The following is a 21,417-nucleotide window of genomic DNA, read 5'->3' on the forward strand; positions in this document are numbered from 1 at the left end:
TCTTCTGAACTTCTTCAATAATGACAGAAACATTAATAAACTGTTAACAACTTGTCAGTATCTTTATTCAAAGAAAACCGAACATAACTAGGTTTCCTACCTCACTTCTCAGGTCACTCTATAGTTAACTTGGGACAAAAAGTCATAAGTTGTCTCACAGCGAGAAGTGACTACACTTGAGTACTACAGACTACACGCCTTTAACTTACGCGGCAAAATTACACAAAGGCCGCCAATGCCAGCAAAGGAAAAATGGCTGACCTGCTTTTGAGTCTTTTTGACCAATCAGAACGCTGGATCAGCCAAGCTCTCGCAATGTCTCGTGAGACTGTGGCGAGAGGATCTCAAATCAAAGATGGCTCTGATTTCAAGTTTCAGCGTGGCATTTTACTTCTTTTCCAGTGCTAAATTTTCGTCTTTGTGGTAGGATTTACGCATCTTCAGTCACAAAATAAGCAGATACTTGATGTAAATTTATATCGGTACAATACTGGTACTTCATGATCCGGTATTTTGGACCTGTACCGAATCGATTTTCACAGTACCGGTACGCAGCCCTAGTGTGACTGCTCCAGACTAGAACTAAATTCAGGAAGAGGTAGTGTCATAGTTATCGGTGTTGTGGGACCAGGCCCTTATATATAAGGTCATAGAAAAAGTTCTTAAGTGATGCCATAGAAGAATTATTTTGGTTCACCAAGAATATTTCAGTCCATAACCCTCCAGCTACTTTGTGTTTATTAATGAACACCTTCCACCACAAAAATCCTTCCATATAACCGTAAGATATTTGGTTTACGCTTGAAGCTTTTTGTAGCACCAATGCCTCTTGTGAATATTTGAAGGAGAACCTGAAAAAAAAAATGGTCTAGGAGTATAAAAGGTATAGGTGTTCTTAATAAACTCGAAACTGAGTAAGAAAGTGAGTTGATTAAGACAACTCCCAAATAATCCAGGAAGAAAAACAGACACAATGGAGCTCACTGTTTAAACATGCTATTAGAAATTGAAAAATACTACAAAAAAAGTTACAGAACAATCAGAAGCATCAAAGATGCCAGGTCATACAAAAACAAACATATACCTCAAATACAGTCAAATATTATATATTTAAAAAAAAATAAACAGCACTGAGGCTTGTCACACACACGCACATATAAAGTGTATTAACTCGAATCCAAAATGGTCTAAAACATTTAAAAAGTCATAACACGTCAGCATTTCTCTTAGAATCGACAGTAAAATGGACCAGAAAAACACCAGCAGGTCAGTGATACAGGAGTGTGTTCACAGTCCCATCATGAAGCCAGGGATAAACCTGGACCTGTAACATGGAACACCTGTGAGGCGTCAGAGAGGCCGGAGCCATTACAGTTTGTTAGAGAAATCAGCCTCAAAACACTAAAAGACCACACCAAGGAAATAAGTCAACAAGTCTTCAAATAAACACACAAAAATCTTCAAACTCACACAGGATTAGTAAAGCAAAACTCTTGGTACTCACACCTTACAGCTCTCACCCCAGGGCAGGTCATTCCACAGTGTGGTTGTGGGTCCATGATGGGTACAAAAATACACAACGCTTAAAAACAACACAACCGAAGAGCTCGGAGCCATAATAAGCACAATAACAATAGAATGCTCTTTTTTTTTTTGCAATAACTCCTCTTTTTTTTTTTTTTTATAAAAGCACTTGCAACTTTCTGCACCCAATCCTCAATCAAGCCACCAAACTACCTTCTCTTTTCTCTGCAGTGGTATCAGTAATGGTTGGTCCATCTTCTGTACACCGATTGGACCTTCGGTACCGCAGATGTTCCTGTAAAGCCTTCACTCCAAAAGCTCACCGTTCACTTTCCCAATTAAAAGACAAGTTAAAGTTTGGTACCGAGTGTGGGAGCAGGATTTGGTTTTCCCGTCATTACCGGGGAGCCCGGGTGTACACGGAGCTGTACGTGCTGTCCACGAACGGGCAGAAGCGCTTGGTGTGCGCGCGGCCGCCCGTCGCCCCGCACTGCGGACACACGTACCGGCGCAGGTAAGGACACACCACTTCTCCGCCGCGGTCCCTCAGGCAGTGCGACATGAACACGTTCTCAGCCTCGCCGTTGTGTTTGCAGAAGCTGCAGAACTTTTCCCCAGAGCGATGAGGACCGACCGCTGGAGGAGGTGGAGACCTTGTAGTCCTGGAACGACCGCATTTCAGTCGCCCCTTCGGTCTTCCTCGGACCTCAGAGAAGGTCTGGAGCTCGCTATTGTGGCCTTTGTGAGGAGAGATCTCGTGCGTAAGGCCGAACTCCTCTTGGTGAGGAGAGATCTCGTGCGTAAGGCCGAACTCCTTCTGGTGAGGAGAGATCTCGTGCGTAAAGCCGAACTCCTCTTGGTGAGGAGAGATCTCGTGCGTAAAGCCGAACTCCTCTTGGTGAGGAGAGATCTCGTGCGTAAAGCCGAACTCCTTCTGGTGAGGAGAGATCTCGTGCGTAAAGCCGAACTCCTTCTGGTGAGGAGAGATCTCGTGCGTAAAGCCGAACTCCTTCTGGTGAGGAGAGATCTCATGCGTAAAGCCGAACTCCTTCTGGTGAGGAGAGATCTCGTGCGTAAAGCCGAACTCCTTCTGGTGAGGAGAGATCTCATGCGTAAAGCCGAACTCCTTCTGGTGAGGAGAGATCTCGTGCGTAAAGCCGAACTCATCTTGGTGAGGTTCGGGACCAGAGGTTTCCGGGAGCTGCGAGTCCCGCATGGCACGCACCGTGTCCGCCAAACCCATGTAATCACGCCACGGCTGAAAGTGCCGCTGGTTTTCGGGCTCCATGGAGCCGTGAGCCGACAGAATGTAGCGCAGCAGAGAGAACACCATCCCAAATCACCGAGCCGGACGGAGCAAAAGAAAGAACCCGAAAACCCCCAACCCCCCCTTTAAGTAGGCGAGTCTCGAGCGCACACCGACACGCGCGTGGCGCCTGGACGGCGGGTGTCACTGCCGGGAGCAAATCAGCGCGCACCTGAGGCCTGGCCTCGCGCTCAACCATTCGATTCAGCAAGGAATCGGTTCTTCGAACGAATCGATTCACGAGCATCTCATCAACGCACTGAAGGTTTACCTGTAACCCGTTTAGCCATTAAAGTTGGTTTGTGTCCTAAAATAATAAAAAGAAGGTCTCAGCTAGGCTCCTGTAAAAACACACACACACACACACACACTCTCTCCGGCATGAGCCTGTTAAACATGCAGCTCTATAAAAGTAAACATAGGACATCACTGTAGGGGTCTGACTGGCTGCTTGTCCACCAGATTCAGAACCCTGATCCTTCAGAACACTCCTCAGTAAACAAACTACATTATTGTCCCTTTAGGGGTACAACAGCTTGTCACTGGGGCCAAACCCACCCAGGTACTTATTTGTACCCTTTACACACACAACCTTGGTACACAGGTCCGATAACAAGCCCTAAGGGTGCATTAGTGTAGATTATACCTCAGTGGACTGAAATGGACTCCTACTGTACCCCTGTTCTGAACAGTGAACCTTCTGTGCATGTTTCTTGTCCCAACACACCTGATTCTCTTTACCAGCTAATAACAGCTCTTTCTGAGCAGAAGTTAGTGTTATACAGCAGGAACATACTTACACATTCAATTTATTTGATCATACAAAGTTTATTTATATTCACTCAGCAAAGTAGTAATACAGGACAGGGATATGAGAGATACAGTGTACAGAAAAATACAAGATTATAAAAGATATAAAACAGTAGCTTCTTTGGGGGGGGGGGGGGGGGGGGGTTAAAGGACTTTAAAGTGTAGCCTCTCTCGCTCACACACACTCTTTAAAATGGCCAGTTGAGCACGTTTTGTCCATCACGGCTGAAATCACCTCTCCGTGTCTCCTTCATCCAAGTCTCAGATGGAAGACTGGCGCTTTCCCTGAGAGAAAGATTCAGAAAGTAAGAATATTAAAAGGGAAAGAAAAGTGCAAAATGAGTTGTAAAGAGGTGTGTGCACGCGCACACGTGTGTGTAGTGATACACCTGCAGTAAAATGGCAACTGAAGGGCACAGTAGAGCTCAGGGGTCATTCTTGTATTTTGCCCTGACCAGGGCATGACCTCTGACCCCTCAGAGGATGGAGTGAGACAGGGGGAGAGAGACAACTGATCTGGAGCCATCATTCCTACCACACACACACACACACACACACTTTGTACTACTTGAAATGTAATGGTGGTTTTGTTCAGCAGGATCAATAAAAAATAAAAAACCCATCCAATTGATAAGGGGAGTCAAATATTTAAGGCAAGTCAAATCAGTAATAAATTTAATAGGTGAAACGAGTCAGAAATAAAAAAAAGTGTGTGTACATACGCAGGTCACTCAGTGCTGTGCTCTCTCTCCTGTTGGAGTGTGAAGTCTTCATAACTGGAGATGTGCTGAGAAACTGCCGTTTTATCAGAGAGGCCTTCTGCTGCTCAAACTCACATTTCTGCAACACACACACACACCCCTTCTCCTACAGTGAACGCTAACCCTCTAACAAAATACTAGTAGCCAAAAGGAAACCTTTGCTGAGGACACACAGCCCTGTTTATAGTTAGTTTTGTGCTTTTATACACGCTCGGCAATACATTGCATTCCTCCTGTTATATACACACATCCAAGGATGCAAATTTGGCCTGATTAATGAGGGACAAAATTCAGGAGGACAAACTACAGACTACTCTTTAAACACAAAACTAAACCTGAATGAGGTAAACCTACTGTTAAATCCCCCATCACTCTCAATTTTCTCCTCACCTCACGGCCCAATCGGATTGCGGCGTCGGTGAAGGCCTGCCTCTCATGCTGGAAGCTCCGCTTCTGTCTTTTAAACTCTGCCCACTTGTCCTGAAGCCGCTCCCACTCCTCCAGATAGTAGGAGTCGATCAGTGGGTCTGGGAGAGGATCAGCTGCGCTGGACTGAGAGAGAGAGAGAGAGAACTTCAAGTAGTTAACTTCACTGTACTGTGAAAAACAGAGTCACTAGGCAATTTGGAAATACAGATCCTGAGCTTAAAACCAACAAATGACCCAAAAATCATTAACAGCCATTTTTGCCCTTCAAGACACACATTTGATTTGTTAAAAGGACCTTGTTAAGTAGCAGCATTAAAGCGAGACGGCCTTTCAATTTCATAAAATCGGTGAAATTTAGTTCCGTCTGAAATGTGTTGATTGTGATATGTTTATTTCTGTAATATCTCACAAAATATCAGGCCATTCTGTGGCTGGGAAGTTATTTAATTTGAGGGGATTAAAGCAAATAATGTGCATGAAATCGCTCGCTTCGTGCAGTCAAGCAGACAGAGGAAGTCCGTGTGCGCATGCGCAGGTTTACCTTCTTCTTTTGGGTTTTACAGCAGCTGGCATCCACAGTGTTGCATTACTGCCATCTACAGGTTTCCCTTTGAGCGTGCACTGACAGTTCCATCATTCTGTCGCTAAACGAACAGCTGATCACACCGAGGTGCTCGCTGAGCGCCCATATTTATTAGTTTGGTCCTGCGTTTCCTTTCCTTCGTATACAACATAACGTTTTTTTCTTCTCGCTTTCTTTCCATTACTGTAGTCGGTCTTTCACATTTCATTCGCACACTCACGTCCTCCATTTTTCTCTCCTGTTTCAAATTTGTATCCCACAATGCCTTGTGTGAATGGGGAAAACCCACCATGTGATGCATGATTTATGCTGCGTTCATGTGCTATGGGAAGATGATATTTTCTAGTTGGGAAGTGGTATTTACCAGTGTGTTGTGTTCACATGCTTTTGTTGTTGTTGACAAAGGACGCGGACTGCTAGTTAGCAATAGTTAGTTAGCTATCGTTAGCAATAGCGTCTGCTCTGGATAGGTAAAAAGAAACCATAACACATTTTTAAAGGAAACTGATTTCTAACATATTATATTACACTTGTTAATGACGCAACATTGCATAGACACCAAAAACTACCCACTAGTACTAGTAAAAAAAAAAAAAAACCTTTAGTAGAGTACAATGCTTACCATTCGAGTGTCTTGTACCGCTCGCCACCATGTTGAAAAGGTTAAAGTTCATCTCATCTCGGCAACTCGTGTGTCAAAATTTTCTACGAGTTGCCCAGTGGAAAATACCACAAGAGGGGGCGTTCATGTGTGCTTTCCATGTCGGCGTTTGGTATTTACCATAATTCCCATAGCACATGAACGCACCAGTAGTATCTTGAATTGGGTCACGGTGAAGCAGGAAAAAAATAGCAAAGAATCTAGAGCCACGTGGCTCTAAAGTCAGGTTCTATTTAAAAAATAATAAAATTTGAAGTCTATGATTCAAATTCAGTAGCTTTCGGTCCACTAAACAAAAATTGGGTGTCAGGGAAAATTCTTTTAATGACCTACACTTGAAAAATCTGAAAGGCAGTCTAGCTTTAACTTATTTATTGTTGGCTATGCAAGTTGGTATTACTTGTTACACTTGGCACCAAACAGTCACAGTAGCGAGGAATGCCAACACTGGACTCATTTACCTGGATATGAAATTAAAAACTATTTGTAAATCAATCAATCATTCACAGTAGCATTAACACCAGAAATATGGTATTCATGGAAAGCCAGTTAGTTGGGCAAAATAATGACATTCTACATTTTGCTCTAGAGTTTGTACATTCACACAGACTCACTAATGTGAACCTAGACTGAAGAACTACTGCAAGTAGTGGAACATTTAGCAAACACCATGCTTAGGATGCACACTGATAAATGGTAGGGTTAATGGTCTTGCTCTAGAACACCTCAGGAAAAGGTTTGTCAACTTCATGGAGGTCACTGGAAGGAACACTTAACATGCGAACACAAACGTTATCCTGCTGCATTTTTAATCGCTCTTTAAGTGAGAAAACGTTTGCGTTCGGTGCTGCAAAACTGTGGAACTCGCTTCCTCTGGAAGTAAAACAATGCAAATCTCTCGCAGCATCCACAAGCACCATCAGGACTGTTTTGCCATGAAAACTCATCTCATTATCTCTAGCCGCTTTATCCTGTTCTACAGGGTTGCAGGCAAGCTGGAGCCTATCCCAGCTGACTACGGGCGAAAGGCGGGGTACACCCTGGACAAGTCGCCAGGTCATCACAGGGCTGACACATAGACACAGACAACCATTCACACTCACATTCACACCTACGGTCAATTTAGAGTCACCAGTTAACCTAACCTGCATGTCTTTGGACTGTGGGGGAAACCGGAGCACCCGGAGGAAACCCACGCAGACACGGGGAGAACATGCAAACTCCACACAGAAAGGCCCTCGCCGGCCCCGGAGCTCGAACCCAGGACCTTCTTGCTGTGAGGCGACAGCGCTAACCACTACACCACCGTGCTGCCCGCCATGAAAACTAGTCAATGTAAATTTTTGTTCAATTTTATGACTTTTCTTCCTATTGTCATTATTTCTCTCTCATTAACTGAGAGCCATGTGTATATTATCTATAGGATATCAAGTGCCATCTCTAAAAACGTAATCTATCCATCACCATTTAGTCCTGATTTAGTCATCTTCATGAGCTTTGCCTTTTATGGAATTTTGTTGGCACGGATGCATAATACAAAGAATTTCAGCATAACCTTTGTAAACCTGTCCAATATTTTCAGTTCGGTTTGGCCTCAAACTAAATGGCGCCTTGTTAAAAAGAGTAGCAAGCTAACAACTCATGAATTCAAACAAAAGTTGTGAATATCACAAGAGTAGAATTTATACCCAGTCATTTCAGAAACAAGGTGAACACATGCAAATTTAAAAACGCAGAACCAGGACCTGCAGGAGCTCCTGCTGTACTCGGACCAGCTCTCTACTCTGCTCAAGCTCTTCTACAAGCTGAGCCAGGAGCTTCTCCTGGTCCGTTCTCACCGCAGCTGGACACACAAACACACACAGTCAGTTAGTTAGTTGCAGCTCATAGAAACAACTTTTTGTACTTCCTACTTGAGAACCACACACTTTGCGACTGCAGCTCCCTCAGCCTCTGCTGCACATGCGTCCACTCCAGAAACACACCCCCCGTCACATGATCACCAAGGAACTGCTCTGATTGGACCAGCCTACCTGTGTCCATCTTCTGCTCCTCCTTAGAGTCCATGATCTCCTTTAAAGTCTGATGCACAGAAAACAAGCAGAGGACCAGAGGTTCTCAGTGAAAGTTCCACCTGTACTCTCAGGTCATTTACATGAGCCACGTTTTAATGTAGGTGTTTAGAAAAATCCCAGAATTTAGCAGCCAGTTTGTGTACAAACTGAGTCACAGGTATCCATACATTGGTACTGGCTCACTACATTAGTTCTGGTGTAAATATGAAACAAATGGACACCAAACAAGTCTTGGCTAATTTAATGTCTAAGTAGAAAGTGTTTCAAATTTGAGTTTTTACGTAAAGCAACAGACACATTCATGTTAACCCTTCAGTGATCATCTCTATTTATTAGAAAGAAAGAAATTAGGAGTAAAACGGTTTTCTTCACAAAAAACAAGCTTTACAAAGAGTACACTGGTATATTATTTCAGTCATCAGTGAGAGGAAACCAACGCAGTGCCATTTCAACTTAAAGGTAGACTGCCTTTCAGATTTTAAGTGTAGGTCATACAGTAAGAAGAATTCCCTGATGCCCAGTTATTTTTTTGTTTAGTGGACCGAAAGCTACTGAATTTGAATCACAGACTTCCAATTTTATTTTATTTTTTAAAAAAATAGAACAATTAATGAATTTAGGGCCACATGGCCCTAAATTCTCCTCTATTTTTTCCTGCTTCACCATGACCCAATTCAAGATACTACGTCATGCATCACATGGCAGGCTTTCTCCATTCATGCAAGCAAGGCATTGTGGGATATAAATTTGAAACAGGAGAGAAAAATGGAGGATGCGAGTGTGTGAATGAAATGTGAAAGAGCAACTACAGTAACGGAAAGCGAGAAGAAAAGACGTTATGTTATATACGAAGGAAAGGAAATGCAGGACCAAATTAATAAATATGGGCGGTCAGCGAGCACCTCGGTGTGATCAGCTGTTCGTTTAGCGACAGAATGATGGAACTGTCAGTGCACGCTCAAAGAGAAACCTGTAGATGGCAGTAATGCAACACTGTGGATGCCAGCTGCTGTAAAACCCAAAAAGAAGGTAAACCTGCGCATGCGCACACGGACTTCCTCTGTCTGCTTGACTGCGCCAAGCAAGCGATTTCATGGACATTATTTGCTTTAATCCCCTCAAATTAAATAACTTCCCAGCCACAGAATGGCCTGATATTTTGTGAGATATTACAGAAATAAACATATCACAATGATCTCATGTCAGATGGAACTAAATTTCACTGATTTTATGAAACTGAAAGGCCGTCTTGCCTTAAGAAAAAAATCTGTAAAATTGAGAAACATTTAAAACATTAAATTCTGAGATAGAAAATGTTTAATAGAAACCACCTGACCATATTTATTAGGAAGTGAACCCATCAGGTTTTACTCTAATATTTTTAATGTCTCTTGTTCAATCACCTGCTGCATATCAGTTCTCAGCGCGTGCAGTAGCGTCGTGAGGCTGTGACGCAGCTTCATGGCCTCCCTGAGCTCAGCCTCCCTCCTCTCCAGCATCAATCTCAGAGCCTCCTCTTTCCTTCCAAGTGAGAGAGATGAAGAAATCAAAACGTGTTAGATTACAGGCATTTAGCAGACAGACACTCTTATCCAGAGCAATGTACGACACCCAGCAGCCTGGGGAGCAGTTGGGGGTGCAGTGCCTTGCTCAAGGGCACTTCAGCCATTCCTGCTGATCTAGGGAATCAAACCAGCAATCTTTTGGTCCCAAAGCTGCTTCTCTAACCATTAGGCCATGGCTTCCCTATTCAAGAATAACGGATCCCAAGCCAGGAATTGCTGAACAGGGGCCCTGGATAACAAAGTTTACCCCTTTTCCACCAAATCAGTTCCAGGGCTGGTTCGGGGCCAGTGCTGGTGCTGGTTCACAACTCGTTCAACTTGCGAGCCAGCTGAGAACCAGTTTGCTTTTCCATAGCTCGGGGTGCTAAGGGGAGCCACGTCATTACGTCACTGTATACGTCAGTTATGTTGCTGCATTTGCATAAACCTTGGCGCGAACATTAAAGCAACAACAACACAGAAGAAGCAGCAGCAACAACAATAATGGATGACTTCGCGTTTGTACAGCTGCTGCTTCTGGCTTTACGGTGCTTCACTGGGATCAGAAAACGGCAGATCCAATATGTTTGTGTTGATCAACAGGTTTTGAGTGGACGGCGATTACATTCTAGAAGACAGGTTGTCTCCTCCACAGACCACTGCTGCTTTACTGCATCCATGTTATCTCGTCGCTTAAAAATGGTGACCTTTCGCAGTCTTGTTATTGTTTTTAACAACTCTGCCCTCCCGCTGACGTAAGTGGTTCTTTCCTCTGGCCCAGCAAAGAGCTGGTGCTAGCCTGGAACCGGTTTTTCTGGCCCCAGAGCCAGTTCTTTGTCAGTGGAAGCAGAAAACCCGGTTCCAAACTAAGCACTGGCCCCGAACCAGCCCTGGAATTGATTTGGTGAAAAAGGGGCAGTAGTCTCAAATAAATGAACCAGATGTTCTACTGGGTTACATTACATTAAAGGCATTTAGCAGGCGCTCTTACCCAGAGCGACATGCAACAGGATACTGACACACCCCACCCAGGGAGCAATTAGGGGATAGGTGCCTTGCTCAAGGGCACTTCATCCATTCCTGCTGGTCCAAGGAATTGAACCAACAACCATTTGGTCCCAAAGCTACTTCTCTAACCTCTAGGCCATGGTTCATTCCTTGTCTAGAATTTCAGACTGTAGTAACTCAAATGACTCAGAAGTCAAAGTTCTTGCGTCTGTAGGAGCTTTGGGGATGTATAGACATCATGTGATTCCATTTATCTTTCTGGACTAAATCTGAACTGTGGGGTTTAGCTGCTGTTGGGTCGCTTTGTACAGGACACACAGATATAAACCGTACCTCTCATCAGGCTGTGCAGTCCTGAGCGCAGACTCTCTCTGTCCTGATGGCTTAGGAAGTGTGTTTATGACCTCTATAGCTGCAGGAAGGAAAACATACCCATATTTTCTTAACCCCAGTCCTGTACACTTACATCTCTGTTTTACCTTTGTACCTTTTACCATGTGAAAAGGTCAACATTCAGAGAGCAAAAACACCATCACCACCACTCCATGTCTTACACACTCCCCGGTCTCGGTATCTGTCTGTAAACTGGGAGAGCTTCTCCCTCATCCTGTTGACGAGCTGCTCTCTGCGTTTTAGTTCAACGGCCTGCTGGTTAAAACGAGACTGCAACTTGGAGCTCTGGAAGATGAGAAACAGACATTTGTGCAAATAAAATGTGGGTTCTGATTTACTGATGCACTGAGGTACAAAAGTCTGAAGTTAGATTTTAGAATACTCCAGGACTGAATTAAAAATAAATAAATACACAAATAAAAACTTGGAGTAACTTATTTCTCCGCCTCAACATTTTGCATCATCAGTATGGAATTTGCCCATTTACTAGTGTTTATGTGATAGTAATGCTAATTTACCATTACTAACTACTTATTAACTGAGGGCAAGGTCTTTACGGGAAAATATCAGACCGAGGTCTTCACAGTACGGACTGAGCCATAAAGACAGAGCAAGCGAGGTTAATAAGGAGTTTATTATATGACTTATTTCTAAGATTAAAATAGATAGTCATTATAACGAGGCATGCTGCTTTCATGTCACGTCATATTTGTAACGTCGTTGAATCACGCATACAGAATAAACAGCTAGCGGTTTCAGAACTGAATTTCTGTTAGTGATTTCCGAATGCTCTTCGCTGCTCATTTCTTGAATAACTCAGTTGCTTGTTTGTCTTTTGGCCATTTTTGATTTCCAATTACTTAATTTTTGTTGTTTTGTTTTTGTTGCAACATTGAAAGCCGGCACCTTGGAAAGAAAGTCCGTAATCGCCCATGGGCATTACAGGAAAATACTGCTCGCCAAGGAACCAATCAGAGCACATGATTTTACCAGAAGTAGCTTGTGCCATATAATAAACCAAATTATATACAGTATTTAGGGCGGTACGGTGGTGTAGTGGTTAGCGCTGTCGCCTCACAGCAAGAAGGTCCGTGTTCAAGCCCCGTGGCCAGCGAGGGCCTTTCTGTGCGGAGTTTGCATGTTCTCCCTGTGTCCGCGTGGGTTTCCTCCGGGTGCTCCGGTTTCCCCCACAGTCCAAAGACATGCAGGTTAGGTTAACTGGTGACTCTAAATTGACCGTAGGTGTGAATGTGAGTGTGAATGGTTGTCTGTGTCTATGTGTCAGCCCTGTGATGACCTGGCGACTTGTCCAGGGTGTACCCCGCCTTTCGCCCGTAGTCAGCTGGGATAGGCTCCAGCTTGCCTGCGACCCTGTAGAACAGGATAAAGCGGCTAGAGATAATGAGAGGAGATATACAGTATTTAGTGTATTATAAATTAGCATTACACTGCACCAGTAGGTGGCACTGAAGTGCTGCTTTAGAGGCAGTACAAATGTTATAGAAAAAAAAAAAAAAAAAGTGTGTCCTACACCAATATGATTTATACATATGTGTATTTACTTACACACACAGTTCCTCCTTACCTTCTCTCTCTCATTTTGAAGTGCATCTTGTAGCCTAGTGATGTACTGATCCCTTTCCATCAGCTGCTCCTGTGAATGGTTTGGTGACATCACAAAACTTTCATTAACGGTTACCGAGGAGACGGAGCATGAGAATAAAGAAAACTTTTATATAAAAGGAATAAAACACTCTGGAAGCATGAGCAGTCTAGAGGAGTTAACACCCCAATGTTGATCAATTTGCTGTTCTAGCACACCAGCATTTCCCTTTTTTTAATTAAGTGATGAGTTTATCTGTTTACAGTTACATTCTACACGTTATTATTCATGTTCTTGTCCCTCAGTACTGCACCTGAAGTGATGTGTCTGGCTCTTCTCGGAGAGTCCTGTTGGAAGCAGCACTGCATGAAGAACTGACCTGCAGCAACACTTGAGTGCTCTGGGCCTCTAAAAAAGGAAGCACTTTGGAATTGAATCTCATTTATTTTGTTATTATTCCCTACACTGGAGAACCTGGAACACTCATTACAAAGTGGACTAGTGGCTAGATGGTTGATTATTTATTTATCACTACATTTTTGAAACTATTTAATTTGTCCAGTTATTATTAAAGCTGTACTGCCTTTCAGATTTTTCAACTGTAGGTCATAAAAAAAGAGTTTTCCCTGACACACTATTTTTGTTTGATGGACCGAAAGCTACTGAAGTCGAATCACAGACTTGCAATTTTATTAGTTTTTTTTTTAAATAGAACAATTAATGAGTTTCGAGCCATGTGCCCCTAAATTCTCTGCTATTTTTTCCTGCTTCACCATGACCCAATTCAAGATACTACATCATGCATCACGTGGTGGGCTTTCCACATTCACACAAGGCATTGTGGGACACAAATTTGAAACAGGAGAGAAAAACAGAGGACGTGAGTGTGTGAATGAAGTGTGAAAGACCAACTACAGTAACGGAAAGAAAGCGAGAAGAAAAGACGTTATGTTATATACGAAGGAAAGGAAACGCAGGACCAAACTAATGAATATCGGCACTCAGCGAGCACCTCGGTGTGATCAGCTGTTCGTTTAGCGACAGAATGATGGAACGGTCAGTGCACGCTCAAAGGGAAACCTGCGCATGCGCACACGGACTTCCTCTGACTGCTTGACTGCACGAAGCGAGCGATTTCATGCACATTATTTGCTTTAATCCCCTCAAATTAAATAACTTCCCAGCCACAGAATGGCCTGATATTTTGTGAGATATTACAGAAATAAACATACATCACAATCAACACATTTCAGAGGGAACCAAATTTCACGGATTTTATGAAATCGAAAGACTGTCTTGCTTTAAAGCTGATACAAGTTTAAATATCAGATCCATAGTGTATTAATACCTGAGGTCTCATGAGTCCTGCCATGAGATGTTAACAGTCTTCCTTCTTGTTTGCATGCCATCTACACCAGATCTAAAGCTGGTGGTGCAGGAACAAAAAAAAAACACCCACACCCTTTTAAGTCTTAAACTCATTCCAGTGCAGTTATATGGAGATTAGGGACCAGAGCCACAATCTTCTCCTAAGGGAACAACTTGGATGTGTACAATTTCCTCTGATCAGCCAAAACATTTTCAGTGTCTGATGTTTGTTTCTTTAGGTTTGCACTTGAACTACAAGGCTAAAATTGATCCAGGCCCACTGTATATGATGCCCAATCCTCAGGGAAAACCTTAAGTGGCCTCCTGAGACAGTGGGACTGAAGCTAACTTCCATGTTGTCCTCAAAACAACTTTCAGCATATAAACTAAAACACAGTCAAGAAACTAGATTTTTGTTTGTATGTAAATGCACACATTAGTATACAATATCCCACTGGCATAAATAAAACATATTTGCAAGCATATCAGCATTCAAAAAAACCAACAAAACCTCACCTATTAACCAGTAACCAACAGACCCAGAGTTAAATGAAGATCATTTATAATTACTCTTGACCTGACCTTGTGCTTGAACAATGTATAAACTTCTCTTCTCCTGTCTTCTTTGAAAGCCATGAGAGCTGATGTGATCCTATTGTCAGAAGTTAGAGTGACCCTGAAAGTGGGAGCTCTTACCTACCCCAGGTGGCTGTTATTATTGCTAATCAACTACACACTCGGTGAGCTGTGTACTGCAAGAGAGCAAACAGAGCTGATGGCTTTTGCACATGGTTCAGGGGTGGAGCCAAAACAAACAAAAAAGTACAGGAAAACTAAACATGTCAAAAGTAATAGATAAACGTGAAAAGTGAAATGACCTCATCCCAGTCATGAATGAAAGTGTTGAGACATTTTTAAGCATACGCAGATATTTAAAAGGAAGCCATGGCTTAATGGTTAGAGAATCAGCTTTGAGACCAAGAGATTACTGGTTTGAGTCCCTGGGCCAGCAGGAATAGCTGATGCCTTCTTGGGCAAGGGAACTAACCCCAGGCTGCTCTGGGTGTGTTGTACATTGCTCTGGATAAGAGCGTCTGCTAAATGCCATTAATGTAATTGTGGCATTGGGGGCATGGCCTAGCGGCAGTTTGTGAATGGAGGGCGGGGCCAAGGAAGGTAAGTGGCAAAGTCAATGCACCTGTGCTTAATTAATGTTGTGTGTCTGTGTTGCAGTGACAGAATAGAAAAGGAGGGAAAGAGCAGAAAGAGAGAAGCTCTCCTGACCACACGTGTGGGTGTTGCATGTGAGTGAGGCTGAAAACCTAAAAATAAGTAAAATAAAGATTGTGTGTGTGAACATCAACTCATGCTTCTGTACTCCACCCACATCAGGGAATTGTTACAGTGGTGTCAAAACCTGGGACGTACAGAAGGGAACCACCACATGGAGTCCTCCCCATTCAAAGAGCTCATCCATGCCCTTGCTACCGCCCAGCAGAACCAGCATCAAGCACTGACCGCCCTCCGGAAAGAGCAAGAGCAATGCTTTGAAACCTTGATGCTGGCCTAGCAGGAAGATCACAAGGCATTCTGGCATCTGCTCGTGTCGGCAGGGGCTTCGACTGTCACCACAGCGGACCCTCCTCATGTCAACCTCTCGAATATGGGCTCGCAGAACGATCCAGAAGCTTTCCTCGCTCTCTTCGAGCAAGTGGCCGAAACATGGGGGTGGCCACTTGAGCAGCATGTGGTGTGCCTCCTCCCGCTTCTGACTGGCAAGGCACAACTCGCAGCGCTACAGTTCCCTGCTGACAGCCGGCTCAGGTACGTTGACCTAAAGAAAGCCATCCTGCAGCATTGGAGGATGTCAGCCAGCCATTTGCATTTGGCCAGCAACTCCGGGATGCCTGCCGGCAGTGGCTGAGGGCGGAAGACCGCGACGCTGACGGGATCATTGATCTGGTGGCACTGGAACAGCTCACCTTTCAACTTCCGGAAGGAACGGTGGAGTGGGTTGAGTGTCATTGCCCGGCATTGCTAGAACGAGCCATCGAGTTGGCAGAGGACCATCTGGAGGCGGTTCCAATGGCAGGCGGATGAGACGCCTGTCCTCTCTCTCTCTCTCTCTCTCTACCCCCCACCCCGTTCCCCTACCACGGGGGTGGCAGCCGGCTCTTCCCCAGCCAGCCCGTCGCACCTGCGGTGTCCTCCCATCTCCCTCTTCCATGTCTGTGTCTTCTCCCCCTCAGGTAAGTGACACCCTTAATGCTGGTGCGGAGGGAAAGCCTGGGCTAGTGTGACGGGGAGCTGGAGCATCTCCCCAGTCAGGGCTCAGCAACAGAGATGGGAGCTGTGATCCGCATCCCCGATGTACCAGAGACCACTCCTGATTGGGCCGGAAGGCATCGCATACCGGTGAGCATTCAAGGGGATACATATCATGCGTTGGTGGATTCCAGTTGTAATCAAACTTCAAGTCACCAAAGCCTGGTGCAAGGTGAGGCATTGGAGAGAGCACAAGCGGTGAAGGTGTTGTGTGTGTGTGTGTGTGCATGGGGATGTTCACAATTATCCTCTAGTGTCCATCCATATTCTATGCTGGGGTCGAAAGCATAGAATTAAGGTGGCAGTTAATCCTCATCTCACCCACTCGCTGATTTTGGGGACTGATTGGCCGGGGTTTCGAACCTTAATGGAATACATAGTAGGGAGTGGATCCTGCTGTAAAATGTCACAGGGGGATCCCGGTGTGGCATTGACTGGAGAAGCTGTCACAGATCTGTACATGTCATCACCACATTAGAACGATAAGAGGAGTGAGGAGCAGCCCTCCCCTCCTCCTGCTCTCAGAGATTCCCTCAAGGATTTCCCTTTAGAGCAGTCATGAGACAAGACTCTGCAGCATGCATTTGACCTAGTGAGAGTAATCGATGGTCAAACTCTCCAGGCAAATGTGGCACCCATCTTCCCATATTTCACAATTATTAAAGATAGACTGTATAGAGTGATGCAGGACACTCAAACCAGGGAACAAATAACCCAGTTGTTAATCCCCAAGAGCAGTAGGGAACTCGTATTCCATGCAGCTCACTTTAATCCCATGGTTGGACACTTGGAGCAAGATAAAACACTAGCCTGAATAATGGTCCGGTTCTATTGGCCAGGGATTTGCGGGAATGTTCATCGGTGGTGTGTGGCATGCCGCGAATGCCAATTAGTAAATCCCGTGGCCACTTCAAAAGCGCCTTTGCGCCCTCTCCCTCTAATCGAGACCCCTTTGGAAGAATTGGTATGGATTCTCATCGGACAATTAGATCGGTCAGCATGAGGATATCGCTTTTAGTTCTGGTGGACTATGCAACGCGATATCTGGAAGCAATGCCTCTCCGCAATATCTCAGCACACAGCATTGTGGAAGCGCTCTTCCATGTTATCTCTCGGGTTGGGATTCTGAAAGAAATCCTGACAGACCAAGGCACTTCATTTGTCACGCACACTGCGCAAGCTGTATGGGATGTTGGGAATTAAATCCATCCGCACCAGTGTTTATCACCCACAAACGGATGGTTTGGTAGAGAGATTTAATAAAACTCTTAATCTAATTCGGAAATTTGTAAGTGAAGATGCACGTAATTGGGACAGATGGCTTGAGCCCCTGTTATTTGCAGTACAAGAGGTCCCCCAAGCCTCCACAGGATTTTCCCCATTTGAATTATTATATGGGCGAAAGCCACGTGGCATCTTGTATGTGCTGCGGGAAAATTGGGAGGAGGGACCTTTGCCTAGTAAGAATGAAATTCAATACATTCTTGATCTGTGCCAAAGCTCCACACCCTCATGCACTTAACCCAGGAGAATTTGCGGCAGGCACAAGAACGTCAAGCCTGACTGTACGACAGAAGCACGTACCTTAGAGCGTTCACTCCAGGAGACAAAGTACTCATATTATTGCCCACGTTGAGTTCCAAATTAATCGCCAAGTGGCAAGGGCCCTTCAAGGTCACATGGCGAGTTGGGGACGTTGACGTGAATGGATAGGGGCAGAGCTCTACAAATATACCATCTCAACCTATTAAAGCATTGGAATGAGGGGGTCCCTGTGGCATTGGCATCAGTAGTTCCAGAGAAGGTGGAGCTGGGGCCGGAGGTAAAAACAACCAAAACCACAACCCGAACCACTCCAGTCCCTTGTGGAGACCACCTCTCACTGGCCCAACTCGCAGAGGTAGCCAAATTGCAGAAGGAATTTTCTGACATGTTCTCACCCCTTCCTGGCCACACCCACCTCAGAACACCACACTGAAATGCCCCCAGGGGTGGTGGTGCGTAGCCGCCCTTACCACTTACCTGAACACAAAAAAAGGTGGTTCAGGACGAACTCAAAGCCATGCTTGGCATGGGCATAATCGAGGAGTCACACATATGCCCTTTTCCACCAAAGCAGTTCCAGGGCTGGTTCGGGGCCAGTGCTTAGTTTGGAACCGGGTTTTCTGTTTCCACTGATAAAGAACTGGCTCTGGGGCCAGAAAAAATGGTTCCAGGCTAGCACTACCTCTCTGCTGGGCCAGAGGAAAGAACCGCTTATGTCAGCGGGGGGGGGGCGGAGTTGTTAAGACCAACAACAATAGCAAGACCACAAAAGGTCACCGTTTTTAAGCGACGAGAAGCAGCAGCTGTACAAACGCGAAGTCATTCATTATTATTGTTGTTGTTGCTGCTGCTTCTTCCATGTTGTTTTTGCTTCGATATTGGCACCAAGGTTTATGCAAACATAGCGACATAACTGACTTACACAGCGACGTAATGACGTATACAGCGACGTAATGTGTCTTCCCTTAGCACCGCAAGCTATGGAAAAGCAAACTGGTTCTCAGCTGGCTCGCAAGTTGAACGAGTTGTGAACCAACACCAGCACTGGCCCCGAACCAGCCCTGGAACTGATTTCGTGGAAAAGGGGTAACAGTGACTGGAGCAGCCCGGTGGTCCTGGTACCCAAGGCCGATGGGTCGGTCCGGTTCTGTGTGGACTATACAAAAGTCAATGTGGTGTCTAAATTTGATGCATACCCAATGCCTGTCATTGATGAGTTGCTCGATCGGTTAGGTGCTGCTCGCTTTTATTCAACACTGGATTTGATGAAGGGATATTGGCAGATCCCCTTGACTACTCTATCCCAAGAGAAAACAGCTTTATCCACACCATTTGGATTACACCAGTTTGTCATGCTTCCTTTTGGGTTGTTTGGGGCTCCCGCTACGTTCCAGTGGCTCATGGACAAGATCCTCTGCCCCCATGCCACCTATGCAGCAGCCTACTTAGACAATATAATTATATACAGCAGTGACTGGCTGCAGCACATAGAGCACCTTAGGGCCGTCCTAGAGTTGCTGAGGCAGGCAGGTCTCACAGCTAACCCAAAAAAGTGTGCAGTAGGGCAGGTGGAAGTATGGTATCTGGGTTTCCACTTGGGTCATGGGCAGGTGCATCCCCAAGTTGACAAGACAGCAGCGATTGCAGCCTGCCTGAGGCCTAAGACCAAAAAGGGGGTGAGACAGTTCCTGAAGCTGGCTGGCTGGCTACTATTGTAGGTTTATAGCTAATTATTCGGACGTCACCAGCCCGCTGACTGATCTCACTAAAAAGGGATCACCAGATCCGGTCCAGTGGATGGAGCAGTGCCAACAGGCTTTCACCAGGGTAAAGGCTGCACTGTGTGGGGGTGCCACTCTTACACTCCCCTGACTTCTATCTCCCCTTTATTTTGCAGACGGATGCATCAGACAGAGGGCTGGGGGCCGTTTTGTCCCAGGAAGTGGAGGGCGAGAAACGCCTTGTGCTGTACATCAGCCGCAAGCTCTCGATGCGCGAGAGTAAGTACAGCACCATCGAGAAAGAGTGCTTGGCCATCAAGTGGGCTGTCCTCACCCTACCTGCTGGGGCGCCCTTTCACCCTCTGTTCGGACCAAGCGCCCCTCTAGTGGCTCCACCGCATGAAAGATGCCAATGCGCAGATCACCCGTTGGTATCTAGCCCTCTAGCCATTTAAATTCGAGGTGATCCACAAGCTGGGGGTGCAGATAGTAGTGGCGGACTTCCTGTCCTGTCAGGGGGAGTCCGCTGCAGGCTGGATGGCTCCCCGGCCTGAGTTGGGCAGTGGGGGCGTGGTCTAGCGTCAGTTTGTGAATGGAGTGTGGGGCCGGGGAAGGTGAGTGGCAAAGTCAGTGCACCTATGCTTAATTAATGTTGTGTGTCTGTGTTGCAGTGACAGAGGATAGAAAAGAAGGGAGAGAGCAGAAAGAGGGAAGCTCTCCTGACCACAACGTGTGTGTGACTGTATGAGTGAGTGAAGCTGAAAAGCTAAAAATAAGTAAAATAGTGTGCGTGTGTGAACATCAACTCCCGCCTGCCGTGCTTCTGTACTCCACCCACGTCAGGGAATTGTTACAGTAACGTAAAATGCAATTGATTTAAATGAGTCAAAAGTTAAATGTTTCCCCAGTTTGGTTCAAATTTATAACTTCATAAAACTCTATGGACTCAAATTTCATTCCATTTGCATGTCCATTAACATTCCAGAGGACTCAAAGGTTTATGTTTAATTCCAACACACTGCACTCACTTGTTACAGTTTTGGACAAAAAAAAAAAATTGTATTAATAATGTACACTCACAGCCACTTTAACAGGAAGCTGTTGTTGATTCTAAGATCCCTGTTCTTGGCTGCAGGAGTGGAACCTAATGTGTTCTGCTGCTGCATGGCAAGATGCTTTTCTGCTCACCATGGTTGTAAAGAGTGATTATATGAGTTACTATATCCTTCCTGGCAAAAAAGTTCAAACCAATCTGTCCATTTTCCTCTGATCCTCTCTTATCAACAAGGCGTTTGTTTCCACCCACAGAACTGTCACTCACTTGCTCAATGCTTTTTTTGTTTTTCGCACCATTCTCTGTAAACTCTAGAGACTGTTGTGTGTGAAAACCCCAGGAGATCAGCAGTTTCTGAAATACTCAAACCAGCAGTTTATTGAATATTGTGATGAGTAAACTGGAAAGTCAAAATGCAAATGTGAGGACTAAAAATTGGGGTGTAGGTCATAGTATTTCTAATTTGTAAATCAGGTAAAATATGCAACCTGAGGCAAATTACACAGCTTTGCAGATGAAAAATAGCCTCAATGAGGCTGGAGCTTATACAGGCCACTGTTGTGTGCGAGTTTGAAATCCAATCAATCCTGTGGGAGGAGTAGTGATTTTTGCACCACCTAGTGAACAATTATTGTTGGAATGTCTTTAGAGTCTTCTGGGTGAGTTTCAGTGAAAATGTCCCAGCAGTTTATGAAGAGTAGCGTTTA

The 21,417-nt window shown here is 45.0% G+C and overlaps 2 protein-coding genes across 2 annotated transcripts; both read right to left on the reverse strand.

Moving 5' to 3' along the window:
• Positions 1–1,921: 1,921 nt before the first annotated feature.
• nanos3 (nanos homolog 3) lies at positions 1,922–2,857 on the reverse strand. The gene is made up of 2 exons (XM_060899590.1): positions 2,717–2,857; positions 1,922–2,311 (listed from the first exon to the last, which is right to left on the reverse strand). Exons 1-2 carry the CDS (start codon positions 2,855–2,857, stop codon positions 1,922–1,924), a joined length of 531 nt encoding a protein of 176 aa, XP_060755573.1.
• Positions 2,858–3,678: 821 nt separating this feature from the next.
• Positions 3,679–15,713, reverse strand: si:ch211-286b5.4 (afadin- and alpha-actinin-binding protein B). Its single transcript, XM_060898313.1, has 12 exons — positions 15,620–15,713; positions 13,011–13,105; positions 12,680–12,748; positions 11,256–11,379; positions 11,035–11,113; positions 9,553–9,670; positions 8,003–8,156; positions 7,820–7,917; positions 4,792–4,953; positions 4,363–4,480; positions 4,030–4,171; positions 3,679–3,925 (listed from the first exon to the last, which is right to left on the reverse strand). Exons 1-12 carry the CDS (start codon positions 15,711–15,713, stop codon positions 3,829–3,831), a joined length of 1,350 nt encoding a protein of 449 aa, XP_060754296.1. The 3' UTR covers positions 3,679–3,828.
• Between the last annotated feature and the right edge of the window lie 5,704 nt (positions 15,714–21,417).

Source organism: Neoarius graeffei, chromosome 18 (assembly GCF_027579695.1).
Source record: "Neoarius graeffei isolate fNeoGra1 chromosome 18, fNeoGra1.pri, whole genome shotgun sequence".
Classification (NCBI taxonomy): domain Eukaryota; kingdom Metazoa; phylum Chordata; class Actinopteri; order Siluriformes; family Ariidae; genus Neoarius; species Neoarius graeffei.

What these genes read in the sequence shown, in the direction of transcription:
- si:ch211-286b5.4 (XM_060898313.1), bottom strand. Translation starts at nt 15,713, where the DNA reads ATGAGGAGGGTCCGCTGTGGTGACAGTCGAAGCCCCTGCCGACACGAG. An exon ending in AGCCAGACACATCACTTCAG is followed by an intron (nt 12,749 to 13,010) that starts GTGCAGTACTGA and finishes AACCATTCACAG; the next exon opens with GAGCAGCTGATGGAAAGGGA. An exon ending in CAATCCGATTGGGCCGTGAG is followed by an intron (nt 4,481 to 4,791) that starts GTGAGGAGAAAA and finishes TGTGTGTTGCAG; the next exon opens with AAATGTGAGTTTGAGCAGCA.
- nanos3 (XM_060899590.1), bottom strand. Translation starts at nt 2,857, where the DNA reads ATGGTGTTCTCTCTGCTGCGCTACATTCTGTCGGCTCACGGCTCCATG. An exon ending in GGGACTCGCAGCTCCCGGAA is followed by an intron (nt 2,312 to 2,716) that starts ACCTCTGGTCCC and finishes CACGAGATCTCT; the next exon opens with CCTCACCAAGAGGAGTTCGG.